This window comes from Enhydra lutris, unplaced genomic scaffold, assembly GCF_002288905.1.
Source record: "Enhydra lutris kenyoni isolate GAN:26980312 unplaced genomic scaffold, ASM228890v2 scaffoldscaffold69, whole genome shotgun sequence".
Lineage (NCBI taxonomy): Eukaryota > Metazoa > Chordata > Mammalia > Carnivora > Mustelidae > Enhydra > Enhydra lutris.
This window is the reverse complement of record NW_019154153.1, coordinates 7,308,202-7,333,513: the sequence shown is the minus strand read 5'-3', so window position 1 is coordinate 7,333,513 and position 25,312 is coordinate 7,308,202. Positions and strand designations below refer to the sequence as shown.

General features: G+C 51.4%; 1 protein-coding gene across 1 annotated transcript; it reads left to right on the top strand.

The window, feature by feature from the left end:
* The first annotated feature begins 67 nt into the window (after positions 1-67).
* On the top strand, positions 68-23,979 carry LOC111159777 (sodium channel epithelial 1 alpha subunit). The gene is made up of 13 exons (XM_022522378.1): positions 68-354; positions 530-889; positions 11,758-12,025; positions 12,875-13,065; positions 17,502-17,605; positions 18,009-18,172; positions 18,547-18,645; positions 18,829-18,946; positions 22,537-22,615; positions 22,747-22,804; positions 22,967-23,022; positions 23,170-23,245; positions 23,599-23,979. Exons 2-13 carry the CDS (start codon positions 534-536, stop codon positions 23,977-23,979), a joined length of 1,950 nt encoding a protein of 649 aa, XP_022378086.1. The 5' UTR covers positions 68-354; positions 530-533.
* The last annotated feature ends 1,333 nt before the right edge of the window (positions 23,980-25,312 follow it).

The following is a 25,312-nucleotide window of genomic DNA, read 5'->3' as shown; positions in this document are numbered from 1 at the left end:
CAGAGGGAGTCAGGACACAGTCCAAGGCCAGGGCCAGAGACACAGGAGAGAGCCCACCCAGACTGAGAGGGGGCAAGGCGGGGAGGAAGAGGAAGACGCAGGATCAGAGAGCCTGGCACATAGACAGGAGACAGGCAAGGAAGAAGAGAGCTGAGAAAGAGACCCAAAGAGAAGCAGAAAGGACAGAGAGAGGGGGAGCACGAGTCAGCGCTGGGACACAGAGGTCCTGCAGGAAGGAGACTAAAGACAGGGCAGACTGATCGCTGAGACAGAAAGGGAGGTGCTGGGACAGAACCCCAAAGGTAGCTTCCCAGGGAAGCCCAGCTACAGCTCTTCTGGCCCCGACTCCTGCAGGTCAGCCGGCTCCTGGGAAGGTGGAGGGAGGGAGGGAGGGGCGGAGAAGAGGGGGCTCCCAACGTGGTGTGGGCCTGGCCAGGAGCACCCTCACTCTGGGTCAAGGTGATGATGGGGGAGGCACCAGGGCCCAGAACTTCAGCACTGACCCCCCCCCCCACCATGACCCTCCAAGGCTCATGAAAGGAGAGCAGCGTGAGGAGCAGGGGCCCGGCCCCGAACCCGCGGCCCCCCCGCAGCCCACAGAAGAGGAGGAGGCCCTGATCGAGTTCCACCGCTCCTACCGAGAGCTCTTCCAGTTCTTCTGCAACAACACCACCATCCACGGCGCCATCCGACTGGTGTGCTCCCAGCACAACCGCATGAAGACGGCCTTCTGGGCCGTGCTGTGGCTCTGCGCCTTCTGCATGATGTACTGGCAGTTCGGCCAGCTGTTCGGGGAGTACTTCAGCTACCCCGTCAGCCTCAACATCAACCTCAACTCCGACAAGCTCGTCTTCCCCGCGGTCACCATCTGCAACCTCAACCCCTACAGGTCAGTCCGCTGTGCGGGGGCGAGGCTGGGCCAGAGCCGGCAGGGGCGGACTGCACATGCGGCGGGAGGAGGGGGTACTCCTGTCCCCAAGGAGATAGGGACTCCCTGACTTGATGGGCTGGGGGCACTGCCCACGGCTTATCCACAGTGTGGTTGTTGGAGCAGCAGTGCCCTCCCTTTCGCGTCCCTTCTACCTCCCATGGGTGGGGGGGAGTGCTGATGGAGGGAGATGCGGCTACCCCGAAGGGCAGGGTAGAGATCATTCCTGTCCCTTCCCCAGATTCCCCAGAGTGAGAGGAGGGTGAAGAACAAGGCCTCCTCCACCTTGAGAGAAGAATGTGGTGGAGAGGGGAAGCTGTGGCAGGTGCTGCGGGTCGTGGGTGGTGGGTGGGAGCCGGCAGGCCGGTCTCTTGGTGTTGGTATAGAAGGGGGAGTTTGTTTTGGAGAAAGTGACGTGGGGGGGGGTGGCAGCCAAGCAGTCCCAGAGCACTGAGGCTGGGGTGGAGCCAGAGGCGACCAGGACAGGATGGAATCCAGCCCCCTGGTCCTCTGTGCCCCCAAAGACCCAGGTGACCCCTGAGGTGCTTTCTGGCTCACCTGCCCTGGTACCTGACTTTCAAGTGCTGGGTGTGTCCTGCAGTTTTGGGTTTCATTGCTGTTCTTTGCCAGCTTATCTTCTGGAAGCTGGAGGGGATGGTGACCACAGAGAAGAAAGGAGGGCGGGGCTGGGTGTTTATATACACCTTTTATTTGTGTTCATTCACTGGGTCACCTTTGCTGGCACCTGGAACTTGCCCCCACACAATGTGAGGCCCCGGGCAGATGGGATCACTCATTCATTCATCCAGTCTTCCCCAAAGGCAGGTAGGTTCTGGGGACCAGAGGATAAAATAAGATAGAAGAGACAGGCAGCACAAATAGCAGCAGGACGAAAAACAAAGGAAAGAACCAACCCCCAAAACCAAAACACAGGGCCGAGTGATCAGTCCAATAAAGACTGTGAGAGTCATAGTTTCTGCCTTCAGGGATTGTAAGATTTATGGGTGCCTGTGGGTGTGACCGCACGAGAGTGTGTGTGTGTGTGTGTGCCCCATTACGGATGATGGAGACTGGTCACATACTAAGGGTGGGGCCCCCCCCCATGCATTCTGTTTGTGTCCTAAGGTGAGTCACGGACCAATAAGGGTTGGGACGTCCTGTGCCCCAGAGAAAACACTGCGGGCCATTCCAGGGATTGGCCTTCGTATGCCCTCCTGGCGAAGGGCCCATTTCGTGCACCAGCCACTGCTAAGTACTCTGCAGTACCCCCAACTCCCCCACCAACCTCATGAGGCAGGGACTGTTATTATCCCTATTTTACTTTGGAGGAAACCGAGGCAAAGACAGAGGAGAAGGCCACCGAGATAGTGACCTAGCTGTGACTCACCCTCTGTCAGGTCACAAACCCTTCCTCTTCTTAATTCCCTAGGTGCAGGACATGGAATAGATGAAGTTTGTAGTCAGACATTTACATGTCATTTCCTGGCTCTCCTTCCCCTCCCCCTGCCCGGGGTCAGCCTCACTTTTCTTCCTTAGTGCCCATGGGCTTTTGCTTCTCTTCTTGTTGACCCTCTGCTGCTTCCCTGCCCTGATATTTCCCCCACTTATTCCCCTTCACCCCGTTGGGCCATGGTGGACCACTCCGAGCCAGCAGGGAGGGGAAGGCAGGCAGGTGGGAGGGACCATAGGCTGGGTAGCAGGCTCGTGATAAATGCTTGTGCTTTGAAGACACAAGGGCGAGATGGAGAGGGCCGGGCTCCGTCTTTTGTGGCCTGTATATTACCTAAGGTTCTGCAGGGGCTGGGGTCATGGGTAGGGGTAATGGGCAGGCCAGGAAGAAGCCCCAGGGATTGAGACCAGAGCAGCAGCTGGGAGGCAGGTGTCCACAATAGAAAGAATCTCTCTGGCATGACTGATGGCCTCAAGGCTTAGCAGAGAGAGTGCGCCTCAGGACAGGAGGGGAGTCTGGGAAGGCCCCCTAGCCCGGGGAACAATGTGGACCTCCTGGCACAGGCTCACCCCTGTGCTGTGTGCTTTATTTATTTATTTTTTAAAGATTCTTCTTCTTCTTCTTTTTTTTTTTTTTAATTTGAGAGAGAGACAGAGATAGTGAGAGAGATATTGAAAAAAAGTATGAGTGGGGAGGAGAGGGAGAAGCAGGCTCCCCACTGAGCAGGGAGCCCCATGGCTCCATCCCAGGGCCCTGGGATCATGAGCTGCAGGCAGATGCTTTACCAAATGAGCCACCGGGGCGCCCCTGGGCGCTTCATAAGGACTGTCTCATTGAAACTTGGCAGGTCTGGGTAAGACATTATTATTATTTCCCTTTGGAAATGGAGCTGACATGATTTGAGTTAGTAAACTGAGCAATTTGAACAAATAATAAAGAAATAACAACAACAATAGCTAATATACTAATTCTATAGTACTTAATGTGTGCTGGATAGAAGTTTACATTTTATGTGAAATTATTTAATTCTCACAAAAGACTTCTGAAGTCGGTACTAATATTAGGCCCATGTTATATATGAGGAGCCGGAGGCCCAGAGAGGTTGAGTAACCTGCCGGAGTCACACAGGCAACAGTCACCCTGCCACACCCACCCACCCACCCCATGGAGCAGCCAGTGCATCTCAGGTTACCGCTGAGTCACAAACCCAGTGTGTTTGATTTCAAGGCTCTTTCTCCCTCTGCACTTTGAGGAGGAGCCCGGTTAAGTACCACAAGGTTGAGGCTGCTGGTGGGGTCCTATGAGGAAGAGCAGGAACAAGATGAGGGGTACTTGGGGCGCCTGGAATGGTTCAGTTAGTTAGGCGTTAGGCGTCTGTCTTTGGCTAGGTCAGGATCCCAGGGTCCTGGGGTTGAGCCCCATATTGGGCTCCCCGCTCACTGCAGAGCCTGCTTCTCCCTTTACCTCCCACCCTACCAGCTCATGCTGTCCCAAATAAATAAATAAAATCTTAAAAAAAAAAAAAAAAACAGCTGAGCAGTACTCATCAGGTGTGCCAGAGAGGGATCCAGGGCTCTTGGCTCCTGTTCTAGGAGAGAGGCAGGGGTGGGTGGTGACCCGAGTGTGAATCATGGCTGCTGGCTGGCGGCAGGTGCAGGGGATGGGCCAGATGCGTGATTCCTCCAGGGAAGTAGCAGGGAGCAGGTGGAGACCAGTGGACAGGACAGAAGAGCTGGGGAGGGAACAGGAATGAGGCAGGGTCAGAGCAGGGGTGCCCACAGCCAGTAGCCAGATGTCCCCGGCCAGCAGAGACAGAGCGGTCCTAGGCTGCTTGGTCATTTCCGGAAGAGGGGGCGAGGGGCTGAAGACCTTCCATACTAAGCAAGGAAGCGCTAAGAATCCAGTGTGAAGGGTCAGCCAGAGCAGTCCCTTTCTTTCTTGTCAACAAAGGGCTTTTCTCACCTGAGAGAGAGCCGGTCATATCCGCATCAAGGGAAAACAGAGCCCGAGAATATATTTTTCATCTAGTCCCAGGAGGGACTGAGGCTGGACCTAAGGAAGAGCTTGAGATTCTCAGACAGCAAAGGAGGTCATGGGATCCTTTCCCAAAGATGGTAAATCCCTTCCCAAGATTGCGCAGGGGTGGGATGAGGAGAGGGGCAGTTCCCCAAAGAGAGACGCTGTTGGTGGGGAGGGCTCTGAGCTGGGCCTTCTATGCCTAACCCTGCAGGGTCTGGAAATCAGGCTTTGTGGGTCACAGGCTGGGCAGGGACAAGAGCCCAGACTCTTAGGACTGTCCTCCTCGGCCCCCAGTGATGGGCTCCTTCTCGTGTCAGGACCCTACCCACCTCTGTAGCAGCTGTCCTTAGAAAGTTCTTCCTTAGGGGCGCACCTGGGTGGCTCATTTGGTTGAGCATCTGCCTTCGGCTCAGGTCACGGTCTCTGGGTCCTGGGATCGAGCCCTGTGTTGGGCTCCATGATGGGCTTGGAGCCTGCTTAGGATGCTCTGTCTCCCTCTCTGCCCCTCTGCCCTCCCCCACCCCTGCACCTGTGCACCCTCCCTCTAAAAACAAACCTAACCAAAACAAAAAACCAAAACTTTCTTCCTTAAATAGAGCTGCAGTTGACCTCGTTAAAACTTCTAGCCTCTGCTTCTGGTTCTGTCTCTTTGAAGCAACCCTAAAGACTCCTTCTCCTTCACCCACTGACTAGGACAACAGCACTTGCCTGCAGCTTGCAAAGTCCACTATCAGATTCGGATCCTCCTAACAAGCTCCTTAGATAAGGAAGGAGAGTCCTCTCTACCCCATGCCCCCCACTCCTGCCCCCCCAAGTCAGATGGGCAAACCGAGACTCTGAGAACCTACAGGCTTTGCAAAGGTCGCCCAGCTGTTAGAGGGGCCAGGATTGGAATCTGCTCTTAGGCTCTACCTTTTTAAGCCCACAGAGTTCCATGGTGGATAAGTAGCAGGCAGGACCCCCGTGTCTCCGTGGCCTGCTCTTCTCCACCAACAGCAGTGAGAATAAGACAACAGCAGGAGCTGCACAGTGCCTCCTCGGCCGGGTGTTTTTCTCAGGACTTTTCCCGTATTAACTCATTTACTCCCCATAATAACCTGATACCGCAAGTACTATGAATAGTCCCATTTTACAGGTGGTGAAGCAGAAGCACAGAGGGTAAGTGACTGCTCCAAGGCAAACCATCTAAACCGTGGGCAGGGCTCAGACATCTGTCTGCAGAGCCGAGTAGAACTTAGTTTCTTAGTTTTTGGATGAAATGGTTTCTCAAGCTTTCAGTCCCTGGGCTGACCCTCCTCAGGACAAGCATTCGTTTGGGAACATGTATTGTTCTTAAAATGTTGCAGCCGGGACTGAGTTGAACATGCGGTCTGAGAGCTCAGAACTGATTGTAGAGGGGCTGACTCTGGCTTCATAGGGGTGGGCGGTGGGGGGGGGGCTCACTGCTAAGGGACTGCTCCAGGGCACCTGCCCGTGAACACAGTGTGGTGAAGGCTGAGTTCCCAGAGGTGGGGTGTGTGTGTGTGTGTTGAAGGGTTCTATCGGGGCTGTCTGTTCCCAGCCTGCTGGGAGGCAGGTTGAGGGCGCTGAGATTTGGAGGAGAATGGGGCTGAGGAAGGGGTCAAAGAAAGGGAAGTCAAGGATTCTAGGTGGTCCCTGGAGGATGGAGGGAGGAGAGTAGGTCCCCAGATGCGCACTGACTAGAGAGGAAGCTGATGAGTTTCCAGTGCTCATCCTGCCTAGTGCATCCGGAAGGCTGAGTGCAAATGTTCTGCTAGGGTCCTCCTGGGGGTGGGATGAAGGCCTAGGCAAATCCAAGGCTGCCCAGTTAGAAGGGCTCTCCCGTGAGAGGAGGCCACTGAGGGGAAAGAGGGAGGGAGGAGAGGCACACAGGGAGGCAGCCGGGGTCTCAGCCCCTAAGTCTCTCAGTCTCCCTGCTCCTCCTAGTCTATCCTGAGCAGGAGAAGAGGGGCTGGAGGGGAGATGGCCAGGTGCTGAGAAAGGAGATTTTGCTCCCCATTCTCAAGTGCTTCTGAGCCCAGTGGCAGAAGTAGTGGGAAAAGCAGGGACCATGAAGTCAGACAGGCCTGGGCTCAGATCTTGGCTCTGGGACTTCCTTGCCGAGTGGCCCTGGAGAAGCTGCCCGTGTGATGGATGGTCCTCAGTTTCTTCAGCTGTCATGGAGATAGTAGTGTCTGCCTGGCTGAATTGTGGGAGGGTGTGGGAGCTGGGTAGTGACCATGGCTGGGTAGGAGGTCCAGGTCAAGGTTTGAAGTCTGGACTGTTTTGCTGAAGCCCCCACGTTTGCATTCTTTATTCCCTCCTCTGCCCTGCTCTCTTTCCAGTGCCCTCATGCTTGCAGGATAAGATCTGATGTCATTAGTGGGTTTTACTCCACATCACTTCTCTTAGTTCTAGCTGTCAGCCGAAAGGCAGGGAGAGATTTATTTTCTGAAGGGGGAATATGGGAATGCTTCTCCCTTCCTTAAGCAACTCCCCATCAACCAAAAGGAGAGAGGCAGACCTTGGGGGAGGGAGTGTGTTTTCTGTGGAGCCTGGCCTCTTCTGGAGGTGGGATTGGGGTCTCATCAGAGACCTCTCTGGAAGAGGCAGGAAGGAGCCAAATAGGAAGGGGGACTGTCAAGGGGGAAACTGGCATAGGGATAGCCTGGGGCTCTGTGGGGAGGAGCAGTGTGGCTAGAGAAGATGCTAGACTTTCTGAGTCGAAGATGAGGGTGAGGAGAGTGTACAAGTCAAAAGATGGACGCAGAGGAACTTGAGACAGCTTAAGGGGGTGTGGAAAGGGAATGCTCAGCCAGAGATGTGGTGGTATATGTGACAAGAACTCCAGCCAAGGTGGCAGACCTGGATTCTTCCTATGTGAGTGGGAGAAAGACGGTTGCGTTTCTCAGGCTTTGGACTCCTGTCTATGTCTTCCAGATACTCAGTATCCTGTTCATTTCGTGTCACTGAATATTTTCTTACTTAACCCCCTGAGACCTTCACATGGTATGGAGATCTTCACATGTGGAGATCTTCTTCACATGGTATGGAGATCTAGTGTTATGCCCCTTTTACAGATGGGGAGACTGAGGCTGGATTCAGAAAGGGTGAGTTACTTACCAACATGACCCAGCTGGAAGTGTGTGGTGGGAACACCAGGACGCACATCTAGTTAATTCTGGGTCCAGTGCTCCTTCTGGGGCAGCTTGTCAACCTCCTAAAATAGCCAGCGCTGGCAGGGAAAGAGTGGAGGACAGTATGATGGCTGGAGTGCTTTCTGACCCGGTTCCTGGCTGGGTTACCTTGAACAAGCCACCTGCCTCAGGTTTTTCACCTGCAAAAAGGAATGACAATAGTATTAGCTGACAGTGGCCAGCAGTTTGCTGAATTATACTGAAGATTACATTAAATTATGTCCTTTCTAATACCACAGTGCCTGGCTCAGAGTAAGTGCTCAATAAAGACTAGCCGATTCTGCCATCCTTTGAATTACCCAATCACAAGCAAGTCTCTGGGAATGTCAGACACACACCTCTGACCTGAGCTACATTTTCTGAAGAGATGAGGGGCAGCTGGGGCTGATGCCTGCGGCCCAGCCTGCTAGACTTTATGAAGGAGGGAGAAACCGAGCCTAGTAGAGGAGACAGTGAGGGTATGGCCTAGAGACTGGTTAGGGCCCCTGGGGTTCTTGTAAAACAACCTTGTTTGGGCCCCACCCTTTCCCACGAAACCCGAATCTCTGGCAGTACCCCTGACACACACGTATTTGACCTCTTCTCTTCTCTTCTGTTCTATTCCCTTCCTCTCCTCTTCTCTCCTTCCTCTCCTCTCCTCTTCTCTCTCCTTCCTTCCTTTCTTCCTTCCTTCCTTCCTTTCTCTTATTTTTTTTTAGAGACAGAGAAAGTGTGAGTGAGGGGAGTGGCAGAGGAAGAGGGAGAGAGAGAATCTTAAGCAGGCTCCATGCCTAGCCTGGAGCCCAATGTGGGGCTTGATCTCACCACCCTGAGATCATGACCCGAGCCAAAACTAAGAGTCAGATGCTCAACCGACTGAGCCACCCAGGTACCCCTTGACTTTTTCTTTAATTGAAGTATAACTGGGCACCTAGGTGGCTCAGTCAGTTAAACATCAGCCTTGGGCTCCAGTCATGATCCCACAGTCCTGGGATGGAGTCCCATGTGGGGCTCCCTGCTCAGTGAGGATTCTGCTTCTCCCTCTCCCTCTGCCCCTCTTCCTGCTCCTTCTCTCTTTCAGATAAATAAAATCTTAAAAAAAAAATGGAGGTATAATTGATATACAGTAACATGCACAAATCTTAAGTCCTCACTGAAGTTTGACTATCAAGATCCTGAACATTTCCATTATCTGGTGGCCCTTTGAAGTCCATTCCTCTCCCTCTCCCACTGTCATTCTCTTACTTATATCACCATCAGGTAGTTTGACCTATTCTCAGATTTTTTAAAGGAAATCACACTTTTTTTTTTTTTGCATGTGTCTGGCTCAACTTACTGATTACTGTATTTCTGAAATTCTCCCATGCTTTTTGCCTGTATCAGCCTCCTTTTATTGCTGAGTAGTATTGATGGACACTTGGGTTGTTTTCAAGCTTTTTGTTCTTATGAATAAAGCTGCTATGAACATTCACGTACAAGTCTTTATGTTTTCATTGTGCTTGAATAAATAGCTAGGAGTGGAATCCGGTAGAATATCCGCAAGTGAAATTGCTGGGTCATAAGGTTAGATGGGTGTTTAACTTTGGTAGTCGAGGGCTACCAGGCGGCCCTCGACTGTGCCATTATAGACTCCCACCAGCTGCAACTCCAGCTGCTCTCCATTCTCACCGGCATTTGACTTTGTCAATCTTTTAGGTTTAGCCTTTTTTTTTTTTTTTTTTAAAGTAGGTCCCATGCTGGGTGTGGAGCCCAATGCATGGCTTGAACTCAGGACCTTGAGATCAAGACCTGAGCTGAAATTAAGAGTCAGATGCTTAACTGACTGAGCCACCCAGGTGTCCTTAGTCTTAGCCTTTCTAATGGATGTTAAATGGTGCCTCATTCTTTTTTTTTTTTTTTTAGAAGTTTGCCTTTCTTAAAATTTATATTTTTTGTTGAAGTGTATGTAGTGAGGACTAATTATGTTGAGCACCTTTTCTTTCTTTCTTTTTTTTTTTTTAAAGATTTTATTTATTTATTTGACAGAGATCACAAGTAAGCAGAGAGGCAGGCAGAGAGAGAGAGAGGGAAGCAGGCTCCCTGCTGAGCAGAGAGCCCGATGCGGGACTCATCCCAGTACCCTGAGATCATGACCTGAGCCGAAGGCAGCGGCTTAACCCACTGAGCCACCCAGGTGCCCCTGTTGAGCAGCTTTTCATGTGTTTAGTGACTATTTGTGTATATCTTTTGGTGCATTTTTACTTTTATTGTCTTTTTTTGGATTTGTTTTCGGTTCATTTAAAAACAATTTGCCTTTTTATTGCTGATTTGTAAGAGACCTTTATATTGCAGGATAAGGTCTTCCTAAGGTATTTTAAATTTTATTTTACTTAAATTCAATTAATTAACATATAGCATATTATTAGTTTCAGAAATGGAGCTTAATGATCCATCAGTTGCTTCCTTAGATATATATATGTGTATATATATAATATGTATAATACATATATGTATATATACACATATATATTATATATGTATATATAATATATGTATATGTATTATATACATATATAATATATATTTAAATATATATTTTTTCCAAAAAAATGTATTTTTTTAACCAAAAAACATAACCTTAAGGTCATGAAGGTGTATCTTTGATGTTTCCTTCTAGAATCTTTCTGCTTCTGAATTTTATGTTTGGGTCTATGATCCAACCTGATTTAATATTTGTGTATAAACTGAGGTGGAAGTTGAGTTTCCTTTTTTTTTTTTTTTAATTTTTTGTTTTTCTTCTCAACACAGCATACAGTTGTTCCAGCACCATCTGTTTGAAAAAATTATTTTCATTAGGTTTTGTCAAAACTCAGTTGATTGTATACGTGTGAGTTTATTTCTGGACTTTATTCTGTTCCATTAATCTGTTGTCTATCCTTACATAAGCACTGCCCTGTTTTGCTGACTGTGGCTTCACAGTGAGTTTGAAGTCAGATAGAGTTAAAGACTCCAGCTTTGCTCTTTTCCAAAATTGTTTTGAGGGATGCCTGGCTGGCTCGGAAGAATATGGGACTCTTGATTTCAGGGTCTGAGTTTGAGCCCCACATGAGGTGTAGAGATTACTTAAAAATAAATAAACTTAAAAACAGAATTGTTTTGACCACTGTACATTCTTCCCATTTCCACATACACCTTAGAATCAGCCTGTGGGTTTCTTTAGAATGTCTGCTGACCCATGAACTCATGTAACTCTCCATTCATTTTGGCCTTTGAATTCTGTCAGCATGATTTTCAGGATAAAGCTCTTGCCTGCCTTTCATTAAATTTATTCCTGGTATTTGATGTTGTTTATTTTATTTTATATGGTGTTGTTTTGTGATTTCATTTTTCCATATTTTTGTTGCTATTATCTAGAAATACAGTGAATTTTTGTACATTGGTTTTGTATCCTACAACCTTGCTGAATTTATTAACGTGTGTTTTGTTTTGGTAGATTCTAGCCCTAAGGCACTGCTATTATGGACTTTCATGATGGAGAGGGTAATAGGGCCTGTACGAGAAGGAATGTGATGATTTACACTGGACAGTGTTTAACTTCTGGTGTTTGGGCCCCACCCATCACTCATTAAAACTGAGTCTTTGATGGGGAGGGGCCGTGTGCGGCATCTGTAGTTTTAAAGTTTCTGGGGAAGTTTTAGAAGTGCAGCTCAGCACCCCTAATTTAGCAGGTGCTAGGTGGCAGACGGGCCCAAAGGCCACTTCGGGGGACCCGCGGGGACCCGGGTGGGATGACCCGCACAGCGCGGGTCCGAGGGAGCGTGTGGGCGCAGGACGAGGCCACACCCTGTCCCTGCTTTGGAAAAGGGCAGAGGAGTTCCGGGCTCCCCTCTCCGCCAGGGCGAGTGGGAGGAGAGCGCCCCCCAGACAGGCGCCTCCCGCCTCTCCCTTCTGATAAACAGGCCGTAATAACGCCGTCACCCCAGAGGCTCACAGTCGCCTTCACTGCTCCCGCGGAACACCTTGTCTACACCCCCACGTCCCCCGCCCTCCGAGAGAGCCCTGGGGCCACCAGAGCTATTCCCCGCAGGCTCCTTGATGAACCGACCTCACCGGTTTCGGGCGAGGAAACTGGGGCCCTCAGGGGCCAGGGACTCGCGCGAGGCCGACCCCCCCCAGACCGACCCCCTTCCCATCGCCCCTTCCAGGGACACGCAAATTAAAGGGGAGCTGGAGGAACTGGACCGCATCACCGAGCAGACGCTCTACGATCTGTACAAGTACAACTCTTCCAGCACCGTGGGGGCCCACCCCCGCGGTCGTCGCGACCTCGGGGAGACTTGGCCGCACCCCCTACAGCGCCTGGCGGTCCCGGCCCCGCCCTCCCGGGCCCGCCAAGCCCGCAGCGCCAAATCGATTGTGCAGGACAACAACCCCCAAGTGGACAGGAAGGACTGGAAGATCGGCTTCCAGCTGGTAAGGCCCCGCCCCCTGAGCCCGGGAGGCCCCGCCCGCCGCCCCGCCCCGGCGCCCGGGCCCCCGGGCCCCCGGGTTCCTCCTGCGCCCGGGCCCCGCCTGCCTTTCCGGACCCCGCTTCAGTTGCCTAGCGACGGGAGGCGGGATCTTGTCGGCCCGCAAAATACTTTAATTAATTAACACCTCTCTGTGTGCGGGCTTGTGGGGTCTCCTCGCCCCGGCCTCTGTGGGTGCGTTCCAGCGGCCGGAAGTCAGATCTGTTGTGAAAAAAGCACCTTTCTGAATTGTCAGTCCCCTCCGGTGGGGCTCAGTTGGGACCCACCAGTAGGGAAGTGGGGCTCTGCCGGCCTAAGAGAGAAGAAGGAGACAGGAGAAAGACTTAAAAAGATTGTTTTAATAAAAAGTAAAATGGAGAATAAGCGGAAGTGGGGGGAGTAACAGAGGAAAGAAGAGAGACCCTGTTTGGGGAGAGTGGACCATACAGCCAGGAGACCTGGGTTCTCGTCCTAGCTCAGTTACTAGGGCAAATTTCTTGATTCCTCCGTCTTGCCATCTGTAAAATGGGGAGACGAATGCTTGCTCCACCCTCTTGCAGAGGCTGTAGAAATGACCCACAAGGTGTGTACAGCTCCCCGTCTCCTTGGCCAACCACTCCCTTAAGCCCATGCTTTCCTGAGCCATTCTCCTCCGAGCTTCAGCTTCTGTCTGCCTTCTGTTCTAACCCCTCCTGGCTCCCCACCCCATCTATTAGCCCTGGGGACCCCAGACCACTCCATGTTTGACTTCAGCCTGTCCTGCAACCTGTCCCCTGCTGCCGGCCCTCTGACACTCTGTGGTTCCTGTGTCTAGTGCAACCAGAACAAATCGGACTGCTTTTACCAGACTTACTCGTCAGGGGTGGATGCAGTGAGGGAGTGGTACCGTTTCCACTACATCAACATTCTTGCGAGACTGCGAGACACTTCTCCGGCCCCGGGGGAGGACATGCTGGACAACTTCATCTTCGCCTGCCGCTTCAACCAGGCCTCCTGCAGTCAGGCGTGAGTCCCTCGTGCCTGCCCTCCGTGCTCCCCACAGGGTCTCCTTCCCCAAGGCCAATCTGAGGCTCATGTGGGTGGCACCCGGGAAATGCTCGGTGCCAAGAGGAGAGGAGGGGCATGCACCTACCTCGCTCAGGTCCAAACCTCTGTCCTGTGGATTATCCTGCAGGGGTTCTTGGTCTGAATGAGGCAGCCTAATAGGGATGCCCTGGAAAGGCTGGATGGAGTTGAGGTCTGGCTTTCAGACTCCCATGGCTGGAAGCATGCATCTCCATCTTTCTAAGTCCTCTTTGTCACTAGCCTCAAACTCAAAAGTGTCTGGGAGGTCATCTTCTCAGAGGAGGTGGACAGTAATGGTTTGGTGGAAATAGCATGGATTGAATCAGGGAGTGAGCCTGAGTCCCTGCTCTGGCTCTGTAACTTCCCAGCCAGGTGACTCAAGGCATTTGACACCGCTCTGCAGAGAGTGTTTCTTTGTTTATAAAATGGGGGAAAATGAGATCCGTTCAATGTTCATTCAGCAAATACTGTTTACTATCTGGGCTGTGTGCCAGTCACTGTTCTAGGAATTTGGGATACACCAAATAGGAAAATATATATAATTTTTGGCCTTTTGGCATTTCTATTCAAGCGATGAGGATGTTGATTATACCCATCTCCAAGTTCATGAGATAAGTGTGAGGGCATTTTATAAACTGCAGGGAGACTTGGGTCACATCGCCCTTGAACTCCAACAGGTAGATGTGGCTTGCCCTAGGTTTCCAGGGCAGCCCTAGCTAAGGATCCTTCCCACTCCCCTGCAGTGCCCGCCAGGCATTACCTGGGCCAGAATTCCAGTCACTACGTCCTCGCAAAGAGGTCGTGGCAGGTGGCAGCCTCTGGCCCCTCCTACCCCTGCCTTCCCCTCTTACTAGTGCTCCTTGAGCTTCACCGTTTCAGGGGCCATCTGGCTGTCTCTGCCTGGCTGAGGAAGGGTGCTGAGGCAGCATCCCCACTCTTTAGGGGCCTGTCCTTCCCATGTTACTGCAGCATGGCAGCAAGGACAGATGTCACCTGCTTCTGCCCCCACCCTCACCTGGCATACACACTCTGGCCCACATACGGGGGATTTTGTTCTTGTTTCTCGTCTTCATGTTTGTTTGAAGACAGGAGCTACCTCCTGGGAAGCTCACACCTGCCACCGAGTGTCTCTAAATGTCCTTCCCAAAGGTCCTCTCACTGTGCCAGCCCCCTGCTCGTACCTCCCCATCAGTGGAAAGTCCAGAGTTCATCTCTGTCTTGACGGTTAGGTCACTTCCTTAGCTCAGAGCCTGGAGCCTCGTCATGTCTCACCCAGCTTATTATAATCCCCTCCCCTCCCATTGTCTTTTGGACTCCAGATCCTCTCTTTATTCTACAACTACTCCAGTGAGTCCTGCTTAAGATCCTCCGTGGTCTCTCATGGCCTCTGGAATCGAGTTAAAGCCCCTTATCATGGCTTTTCCTTTTCTCTGTAATCTTTTCTCTAATAACAGCTTGATTGAGATACAACACACCATAAAATTCATCCTTTAAATATATACCATTCAGTGATTTATAATGTATTCACAGAAATGTGCAAGCATGATCTAATTTTAGAACATCCTCCTCACCCCAAAAAGAAACCCTGCACCTACCAGCAGTCACTCCCCATTCCCTCCCCTCCTCCAAGCCCTGGAAACCAGGAATCTACTTTCCATCTCTATGTATTTCCTGTCGTGAGCATTCATATACATAGAATCATATTCTATGTGGCCTTTTGTCTCTGGCTTCTTTCACTCAGCATGATGTTTTCAAGCCTGTCCATGTTGTAGCATGTATCAACACTTCATTCTTTTAAATTTTTTAAAAAAATATTTTATTTATTTATTTGACAGAGAGAGTGCGAGAACACAAGCAGGGGAGCAGAGGGAGAGGGACAAGCAGAGGGAGAGGGAGAAGCAGGCTCTCCATTGAGCAGGGAGCCTGATGTGGGGCTTGATCCCAGGATCTTGGGATCACAATCTGAGCCAAAGGCAGACACCCAATGACTGAGCCACCCAGGTGCCCCCATTCTTTCTAATTTGAAATTTTATTTATTTTTTAAAAATTTTACTTATTTATTAGAGAGAGAGAGCGAGCATGAGTGGGGTTCTGGGGTGGCAGAGGGAGACGGAGAAGCAGACTCCCTACTGAGCAGGGAGCCTGGCACAGGTCTTGCTCCCAGGACCCTGAGATTATGACCTGAGCTGAAAATAGATGGTAAACTGACTGAGCCACCCAGGCGCTCCCGCCCCCAACCTTTTTAAAAAAGATTTATTTATCTGTTGGGGGGAAGGGCAGAAGAAGAAGAAGAGATAATCTTCAAGGAGACTTCCCACTGAGCATGGAGCCTGACGTAGGGCTCGATCCCACCACCCATGAGAGCATGACCTGAGCCAAGGTAGAGAATTGGACGCTCAACTGACTGAGCCACCCAGGCGCCCCAGCAGTTTGTTCTCTTGATGGCTGTGTAATACTCTGTTGTATGGCTAGCCCGCATTTTATTTATCTGTTCCTCAGTTGATGGACATATGGATTGTTTCCGCTTCTTGACTATCATGAGTAATGTTGTTATGAACATTTCCGTACAGTTTTTTGTTGGGATGAATCTTTTGATTTCTCCAAGGCATCCACCTGGGAGTGGAATTGCTGGGTCATAGGGTAATTCTGTATTTAACGTTTTGAGGAACTGGCAGACTGTTTTCCAAGTGGTCATCATCCCAGTTTACATTTCCCCAGCAGTGTATGAGGGTTCTAAACCCTCCCCTTCCTTTACTTGCTACCATCTTTTTTACTTTATAACCTTAATAGCAAACTTATATAGCTCTTCCTAAGTGCTAAGCCTCATTCAAAGGGTGATTTCATCCTTACCACACCCCGGTGAGGTAAGTACTGTTATCATCCCTGTTTTACTGAAGAGGAAACTGCACTGCAGAGAGATGAAGTAACTTGGTGGGTCCCACGGCTCCTGCTTGTTCAAGCTGGGGTTCACATGTGTGTAGTTGAGTTCCAAAGTCTGTGCTCTTAACTGTCCCATTCTATTGCTTCTCATAGATTCCCCTATTGTGCTGAATGTGTATCTCTTTATATGTGTTTTTTGCAAAATGTGATTGAGATGTATGTGTAAGTGGTGGTGCCTCATTTCACCTTTTTTTTCTTAAAGATTTTATTTATTTGAGAGAGGAAGAGGGGGTGAGAGAGAGAGAGCATGGGGATGAAGGGATGAAAGGGAGAAGCAGGCTCCCCACTGAGCAGAGAGCCCAACCCAGGGCTTGATCCAGGACCCTGGGATCAGGACCTGAATCAAAGGCAAACACAGCTGACTGAGCCACCCAGGTGTCCCTCGCCTTTTATTTATTTATTTATTTATTTATTTATTTAGTAAGCTCTATTTTAAGGTGCATCCGTGTTGTTCCATCTCATCTGTTGATTCCACCTGCCGCATAGAGCCCGTGGTGGGCATCCACAACGTTGTACCTGTCTGTCCCCTCTCTCCCCTAAGCAGGGCTCACAGGCCTTCCAGGATGGGCCTCTGTTCACTTCCGGAGCCTCTGCTTTCCCTCCCTTAACCCAGCCTTTGCTCTGGAAATGCTGGCTTGCTAGCACTTCCCAGAATGGGCACCCATCTTTCACATCTCTGGGCTTTTGTTCTTTAAGGCCAGTGGAATATTCCAGATCATCTGGTTCCAATCTCCTCATTTGACAGACGAGGAAAATAAGCTTAGAGAAAATGACTTGCTCAAGGCCATCCCAGCAGAACCCTGCTCATTCCTGCCCTGGGTGCTGACCTTCTTCCTCTCAGCTCTGTGCTCACTGCTGGTCTCACCGTCTCCTCCAACCCTGTTCGCTCCCAGTTCTCCACTTCATTCGTTTGGCCCCTGTTTATTAACCATCTTCTCTATTGTCTGTATGCCAGGAACTGTGCAGTTAACCCAGAGATGATACAGAGATGAATGAGATGTGACCCCTGTCCTCAAGGAGATCACAGTCCAAATGGGGAACTAAGATATAGATACATGAAAAGCTAGGGACACTGCCAAAGTCTTCGTAATGCAGCACAACAACACCGGAGAGGTCACAAGGCCAGTGAGGTCAGGTGGCCTGGTGGGAGAAGACTGGACTAGAAGGCAGAGGACCTGTTTTTGAGTCCCAAGTTCGTCATCATTGTTTGTGTGACCCTGGGCGGCTCCTTGACCTCTCTGTGCCCTGGCTTCCTCTTCTGTGATGTGGGGATGATCCCTCACAGGCGATTGGTAAGAGTGGCTTAGGGAGCATGGGTAAAGCTCCCAGGGTGTGCCAGCACATAGTAGGTGATCAGGAAACCAAGGTCACTGAAAGTTCTCTCTCTGATCCCCTACACTTCCCTTTCTGATCCTACTTTCCCTCTTCCTGGATAGGAATTACTCTCACTTTCATCACCCGATGTATGGGAACTGCTACACATTCAATGGCAAGAACAGCTCTAACCTCTGGATGTCTTCTATGCCTGGGATCAAAAATGGTGAGCCATTCCTCATTCCTGCCATCCCTGACCTCTGCCTCAAGGCTTCCTGCCGCCCTGCTCACCCACACTTACCCACCCTGTGCTCATGTCCTAGAGATGCTGTGTGCCTCTGGGCTCCCCTATAACATGCCTGTCTCTATCCTGGAAGGAGTCTTCTCTGTTCTTTGTCCCCCATGGGCACCCTGAGTCCACTCCAGGTGTGCCAGGAATCCCTGTCCCAATTCTGCCTGCCCACCGCCCCCGAATCCAGTCCAGGGGTTGCCAAATCCCTATGTAGGTCTTCCTGGCCTACAGGAAGGCCCTCCTCAGGAATAGTAGAGACTAGGAGGTAGGAGAGGGGGTTTCCGTCCCCTAACACGTCTCCAACTCTGCCCCCACTCTGCTCCCTCTGTACCCGCAGGTCTGTCCCTAACACTGCGCACAGAGCAGAATGACTTCATCCCGCTGCTGTCCACAGTGACTGGGGCCAGGGTCATGGTCCATGGGCAGGATGAGCCTGCCTTCATGGATGACGGTGGCTTTAACTTGCGGCCTGGTGTGGAGACCTCCATCAGCATGAGGAAGGCAAGGGTGCTGCCAGGGAGGCCTGGGAGGGGAGAGCCACAGGTCGGAGAGAGCAGGAGAGGTGACTTGACAGCCGGAAGCCCATAGAGGGAGATCATGTGGGGTGGGTCTGGGGCAGGTCTGAAGGTCTTTAGGAGTAGTGTCGGGGACAAGGGGCTGGAGAAGTAGGGAGCCAGTGTCCTTGAAAGTAGCCCTGGGATAGTTGTTGGGGGCCCCTGGGGGCATGTTTGGAAATGGCCAGGCAGACAGGAGGGGCTGGTGGGTAGGAAATATAAACCCTCTGGACTGAGGGAAGACAGAGAATTCAGGAAGGGGCCTAGGCCACTGGCTCTAAACCTCTGACCTCTGACTTCATTGTGCATACGGATACGCAGGAAGCACTGGACAGGCTTGGGGGCAACTATGGTGACTGTACCAAGAATGGCAGTGATGTCCCTGTGGAGAACCTTTATCTTTCCAAGTACACACAGCAGGTGAGACCAGCATGTTCCTATGGCAACCATCTCCCAGGCCTGCCCTGTAGGTCAGTTGAAAGTTGGAGGGGTATATTTGTGTGTGTGTATGTGTGTGTTACAGGTGGAAAGAGGGGTTCCCTTCCCTGCTGTGTCGGGAGGGCAGGCCTGAACCCCCTTTCCCATCACCCCCCACTCCTCCAGGTGTGCATCCGCTCCTGCTTCCAGGAGCACATGATCAAGCAGTGTGGCTGTGCCTACATCTTCTATCCACTGCCCAAGAATGCGGAGTTTTGTGACTACAGGAAGCACAATTCTTGGGGTGAGCCCGCAGGGAGCCCCAGTCTGACCCTGGACCCCAGGACTTTCTTGGAGCGGGAGTGAGCACTCCCCTCTGGGACCCTCTGGGATGCTAATTCTCTCTCTCCCCTGTGTTCCAGCCCTTAGACTCACCTCTCAGTTTCCTCTCACTCTCTCTCCTCTATCCCTGTTCCTCCCTCTCAGCTTCCCTCTTTGCATTCTGGCTTCTGTTTGTTTCTAGAGAATTGCCCCATTTAAAAATAACTCGCAGCATAAGGAAGGAAAAGCACATGAGGAAAGTCTTTGATGTCCTGAGGTCCCAGTGCACACTTTGCCTATAGCTTCCCCATCTCACTTGCCAGGTGCTGGGCAAAGCACAAGACCACTCACTGGGTTCTGGAAGAAAATACTAGAAGTTATATGGATCTCTCCATCTTCCGTTCTGTATATGTTTTACAATGTACCTAATGGATCAGTTCTTTAGTAGCAAGTATGGACTTTATAAATCAATACATAGAGAGTTACTTATTTAAGATTTTTTTAAAAAAGATTTATTCATTTATTTGGGAGAGAGAGAGAGAGCGCGCGCGTGTGCGCGCACATGGTAGGGTAGGGGGAGGTGCAGAAAGAGAGGGAGAGAGGAACCCAAGCAGACTCCTTGCTGAGTGCAGAGCCTAATGTGGGGCTCGATGTCCCAACTCTGAGATCACCACCTGAGCTGAAACCAGGTGCCCCAATTTAAGAATTTTTTTTTTTACCTACAGGAGGGCACAATCAAAAAAGTTTGGAGAGCACTGAAATCTCCAGGTTTAGGAGTAGACCAATCCCTGTTCCTTTCTGTAGCTATAGTTGAGTCATGCTGCGTGGAAGCTCTGTACTAAGAAGCTGAGAGAGAAAGAAAATCCCAAACAAGAAACTAGAAAGTAGAGGGTTGGCAGTCGTGGTGTGCATGCTCTCACCTGGTTCCACTGACTGGTCCTCCTCCCCGGGCTCCCCTGGGCCCAGCTCTCCTCTCACTGGTGGCTCTTGCTGGAGGAGGTGAGCCTCCGCACGTGTGAGGGGACCGGGCAGACCGCGGAGGTTAGCGTCTGCCTCTTTTGGTTCTGTCCCTGTGTATCTTTCTGCCTCCTCCCTTCCCTGGGTGTGCTCCCCACAGGTCTCTCCCCCTGCCCTGTAGTTGGGAGTCCTCGCCTTCCTGTTCTCCTCTCTCCTACCTTAGGTCAGAGCACACCAGAGCTGGAGGGAAACTCAGGGGCCATCTGGCCTCACTGTCTCCTTTCTCAGATGAGCAAGCCAAGGCCCAGGGGGAAGATGTGATGTGATGTCCCCCTCCCATGTGCCCCTGCCCACTGCTCCTTGCTGCCCTCAATGATTTCTGAGTGGCTGTGAGTCTGAGGATCTGGGAGAGAAAAGTAACAATGCTGATTGCTGAGAAGCCAGGAGGATAGGGGAGAAGAATGGGGGCGTGGGGGGAAACATGATCTGCTGTTCCCTAAGGATCTGCTGTTCCCTAAGGATTCCTGACTTCCCAGAGGAAGCGGCCCAGCTGCCCCCCTGCTTTGCCTTTCCAGACCTACCCCCCACCCGCCCCCGTCCTGGCAGACAGGGGGATTTGAGTCAGAAATGGAGGACTTCCAGAACGGGCAACTGAAAGTAGCAGGAATGACACAATAACCTTACTTAGAACTTGGTAAATAGGGGAGAAGGGGGATCTGTAGAGTCATCTCCCCTCCCTTTTTTAGGTAACAGCTTATTGAGATCATTTATCTCCCATTTAATTCACCCATTTAAAGTACGCAATTTGATTTTAGTATAGTTTTAGTTTTCAGTATACTCACGGAGCTGTGCGGCAGCCACAGTCAACTTGAGAACATTTCTATCACTCCCAAAGGAAACTCTTTTTTTTTAAGTTTTTTTTTAAGATTTTATTTATTTATTTGATAGACAGAGATCATAAGCAGGCAGAGAGATAGGCAGAGAGAGAGGAGGAAGCAGGCTCCCCTCTGAGCAGAGAATTCGATAAGGGGCTCCATTCTAGGACCCTAGGATCATGACCTGACCCGAAGGCAGAGGCTTTAACCCACTGAGCCGCCCAGGTGCCCCTAAAAGGTTTTATTTATTTATTTGTCAGAGAGAGAGCACAAGCAGGGGGAGCGGCAGGCAGAGGGAGAAGCAGGCTCCCCGCTGAGCAGGGAGCCCGATGCGGGGCTCCATCCCAGGACCCTGGGATCATGACCTGAGCCTAAGGCAGATGCTTAATGGATTGAGCCACCTAGGTGTCTCCCCAAAGAAACTTTTTACCCATTAGCACTCTGAGCTCCCCATGTCCCGCACCCACAGCCCCCCTGCCCCAGCCCAGGAACCACTAATCAACTTTCTGTCTCTACCGGATTTGCCCATTCTGGACATTTCATGGGACCGGAATCCTGTACTGTGTGGTCCTTTGTGACTGCTTCCTGTATTTATTTATTAAAAGATTTTATTTATTTATTTGACAGACAGGGATCATAAGTAGGCAGAGAGGCAGGCAGAGGGCGGGGGGGGGGGGACAGGCCCCCTGCTGAGCAGAGCCTGATGTGGGGCTCGATCCCAGGACTCTGAGATCATGACCTGAGGCGAAGGCAAAGGCTTAACCCACTGAGCCACCCAGGCGCCCCTGCTTCCTGTATTTAGTGTATCATTTTCCAGGGCCGTCCATGTGGTAGGATCTAGCGGTACTGGGTTCCTTCTCAGGGCTGAAGAATAGTCCATGGTACAGCTTTGTCTCATGTGTTTACCCATTCATCAGTTGACAGACACTTGGCTTGTTTCTATGTCCTGTTTCTATTTCGTGTGTGAACATGTGTTTCAGTTCTCTTGGGCATACATCTAGAAGTGGCGTTTCTGGGTCATATCGTAACTCCATGTTCGACATTTTGAGGAACTGCCAGACTCTTTTCCAAAGTGGCTGCATCATTTCACGTTCCCAGCGGCAAAGAAGGACGGTTCTAGCTTCTTCACATCCTCCTGGGCACTTATTTATTTATTTATTTATTTAATCCCCCACCCCTTATTTATTTTTTTAATGGCCATCCTGGTGGGTGTGAAGTGGCATCTCACTGTGGTTTAAGCTCGTGCTTCTTACACAGTTGTTCCCAGTTTTCTTTCTGACTTTAAGATTTTTGTACATATCCTAGTCATCTTTACACGGATGAGTCCTGAGTTGTTTTTTGGTTTGGATTTTTAATTTTTTTTTTCTGACTTAGCTTAATTTCTTTTTTTTTTTTTAAGATTTTATTTATTTATTTGACAGACAGAGATCACAGTAGGCAGAGAGGCAAGCAGAGAGAGAGGAGGAAGCAGGCTCCCTGCTGAGCAGAGAGCCCAATGCGGGGCTTGATCCCAGGACCCTGAGATCATGACCTGAGCCAAAGGCAGAGACTTTAACCCACTGAGCCACCCAGGCGCCCCCTTAGCTTAATTTCTTAAACAGTTTTTGGTGCCCCCACTTGGGTGGCATTGCTGTAATGCAACTTGGGGTGTGGGTACCCACATATCTTGGGAGACCTCTTGGATCTGGGGTGGAGAAGGTGGAGGTGCCCCAGGAAAATGGGGACGTCTCTGCACCCACAGGTTATTGTTACTATAAGCTCCAGGATGCCTTTTCCTCGGACCGCCTGGGCTGTTTCACCAAGTGCCGGAAGCCATGCAGGTGAGTGTCTCCTTCCCCTGGGGCACGGGTTGGCAGCTGGCCACTTGGCTGGGGAGAGTACAGGGTACTTGGCTAAGCCTTTGAGTGGGGGACCCTCACCACAAGCACTGAGCTCCTTTCTCCATCTCCAGTGTGACCGGCTACCAGCTATCTGCTGGTTATTCACGATGGCCCTCAGTGACATCTCAGGTAAAGCAGGGAAAAGGGGACATGTGTGTGTGTGTGTGTGTGTGTGTGTGTAACACTGTGGTCTTCTCTGGGTATGTATATAGATGTGTTTGATGCCACACCGTACTCTGTAAGCCTGAAGAATATGGGGTGACCCCCATTGACACCCCCATTCTTTTCCAGGACTGGGTCTTCCGGATGCTATCCCAACAGAACAATTATACTATTAACAACAAAAGGTCAGTCCTACCCTGATCTGGCTGGGGAAAGGAGTCCGTGGGAGGGAAAATGAATCTAGGAAGAGGATGTGATCAGGGGAGGGTATTTATGAGGGTCTGAGAAGTTAATCCATTGCCATTTCTTCTACCCTCTCCTCGACTCCAAAGAAATGGCGTTGCCAAACTCAACATCTTCTTCAAGGAGCTGAAATACAAAACCAACTCTGAGTCTCCCTCTGTCACGGTATGTCCTTACTGAGCCTGTGATTCTCTTGGAGGTCTTAGTGGGTGGCTGTGAGGGAAAACAAGGGGGTGCCCCTGGGGGGCCACAGGTGTCTAGGCCTTGAAGGTAGGGGAAAAGGAAAGGAGAGGGGACAAGGGTGAAGGTTGAGAAGGTTGGAAGAAGGGGAACTTGGACAGAAGAAATCTCTGGGTACGGCGACAGGGAAGGGTGTTCCAGATGGGTATGACTTGGACAGAAGGGGTCCAGGGAACCACCAAAAGGCCGAAAGGGGTGGGTGTGGGCCTCACGGAAGGAGGGATGGGGCTCTTCTTCCACCTTGGCCCTCGTGGTCAGTGTGCCCTTTTCCCTCACAGATGGTCACCCTCCTGTCCAACCTGGGGAGCCAGTGGAGCCTGTGGTTCGGCTCCTCGGTGCTGTCTGTGGTGGAGATGGCTGAGCTCGTCTTTGACCTCCTGGTCATTACAGTCCTCATGCTACTCCGGAGGCTCCGAAGCCGCTACTGGTCTCCAGGCCGAGGGGGCAGGGGTGCCCGGGAGGTGGCCTCCACTCCAGCCTCCTCCGTCCCCTCCCATTTCTGCCCCCACGCCACATCCCCCTCCTCATCCCCACCAGGCCCTGCGACTTCCCCAGCCTTGACAGCCCCTCCCCCTGCCTATGCCTCCTTGGACCCCTGCCCATCTCCATCCAGCTTGGTGAGGACCAGCGCCTCTGTCTGTACTCTGGGGGAGCCCTGAGAGGGAAGGAGAGTGTCCCCCTCCACCCAAGGCAGGCGCTTCCCCTGGTGGGAGGGGGAAGGCTTGGCAGGATGAGAGAAAGTTTGGGGACTTCCTCTCAGAGCTGCCCAACTGCCTTTGGTGTGGGGGAGGGAAGCAGGATGGGTAAGGGGCTACAGAAATGGCCCAGTGAGCAGGGGCCAAGGAACCTGCCCAGAATGGCCCTGTCTCCTGCCCTGTACCCTCTGGTCCTGCCTCGAGAAGACGCTGATTTCCCTCCCCAAGTGCAAACAAGTCTGCCTTTCCCTTGGATCAGCCAGGCCACACTTGGAGCTTCGACAAGGAACCTTCCCTGGAAACCGCTGGCCACCGGAAACAAAACACAAGCAAGAGAACACAAAGGCATGCACATTTCCTACCCAGCCCCGGGCCTGGCCACGCTGCTTTCCAGTAGACATGTTCGCACCTCTTCTTGAACTCGAGTGGGGAACACCACCCAAAAGCCCCCTTTGTTAGTTCTTGGGCAATTCCCCTTCCCAGGGCAGGGACTGGAGCAGACCAGTGTAGGAAAGGCTTGGCCATTCTTAGGTGGCCCCAGGACTCTTCCAGTCTCATCTACCTACGTCCCCACGGAGCCATACCCCCCTGCCTCTGCATCCTTTATACCTCTGCATATTTGGTCCAGTTCTCTGCTCAGCCTGGAAGCTTTCCTCACCATCTGGAGAATTCCTGCACATCCCTTAGAACCCTACTCCGACACCACTACTTCTGCAAAGACTTCGGTTCCTTCTTGTCTTCCCCAGAGTTGATCACTTCCCTCTCCCCTGGACTCCCATAGTGCAGCATAACATCTGTTTTAGAGCTGATGTTGCCTGATGTTTAGAGCTGATGATGTATGCTTTCTTGTTCCTTTGTGCCTGCCTCCCCAACTAGACTGTGAGCTCCTTGGGGTCGGGGACGGAGTCTTGTTCATTTATGTATCCTCAGGGTCTAGCCCGGTGTCCCGCTTAAAGCAAGTAGGCAGGTGCTCAATAAACGTTTGCTGCATAAGGAATGTCTGGAGAGCTGTACAGGGGCACCATCGAGGGGGTAGGGAGTGGACACAAGTCCTTGGGTCACTGCCCAAGCTTGTCAGAGGTCCCAGGGTGGGGCAAGGAGACAGACCCTCCAAAGCCCTTGGCTTCACAATGGAAGCAGCCATTCTTCAGGGGTCTTGGCAGAGACCAACTGTACCACCAGCTCCTCCATGGGCATCACTGAGCACCTGCTAGGTGGCCATCACCATGTTAGGGTGGGACGGTGAAGCCATGGTGCTGTCCCCCTTAGGACACCTACTGGGCAGTGATTGGGATGA

Bases quoted from the DNA above. Each gene is read 5' to 3' on its own strand.
- LOC111159777 (XM_022522378.1), top strand. From the start codon at position 534: ATGAAAGGAGAGCAGCGTGAGGAGCAGGGGCCCGGCCCCGAACCCGCG. The intron at 13,066-17,501 runs GTGAGTCCCTCG...CTTCCTGGATAG, and splicing joins CAGGCCTCCTGCAGTCAGGC to GAATTACTCTCACTTTCATC. The intron at 22,616-22,746 runs GTGAGTGTCTCC...CTCCATCTCCAG, and splicing joins AAGTGCCGGAAGCCATGCAG to TGTGACCGGCTACCAGCTAT.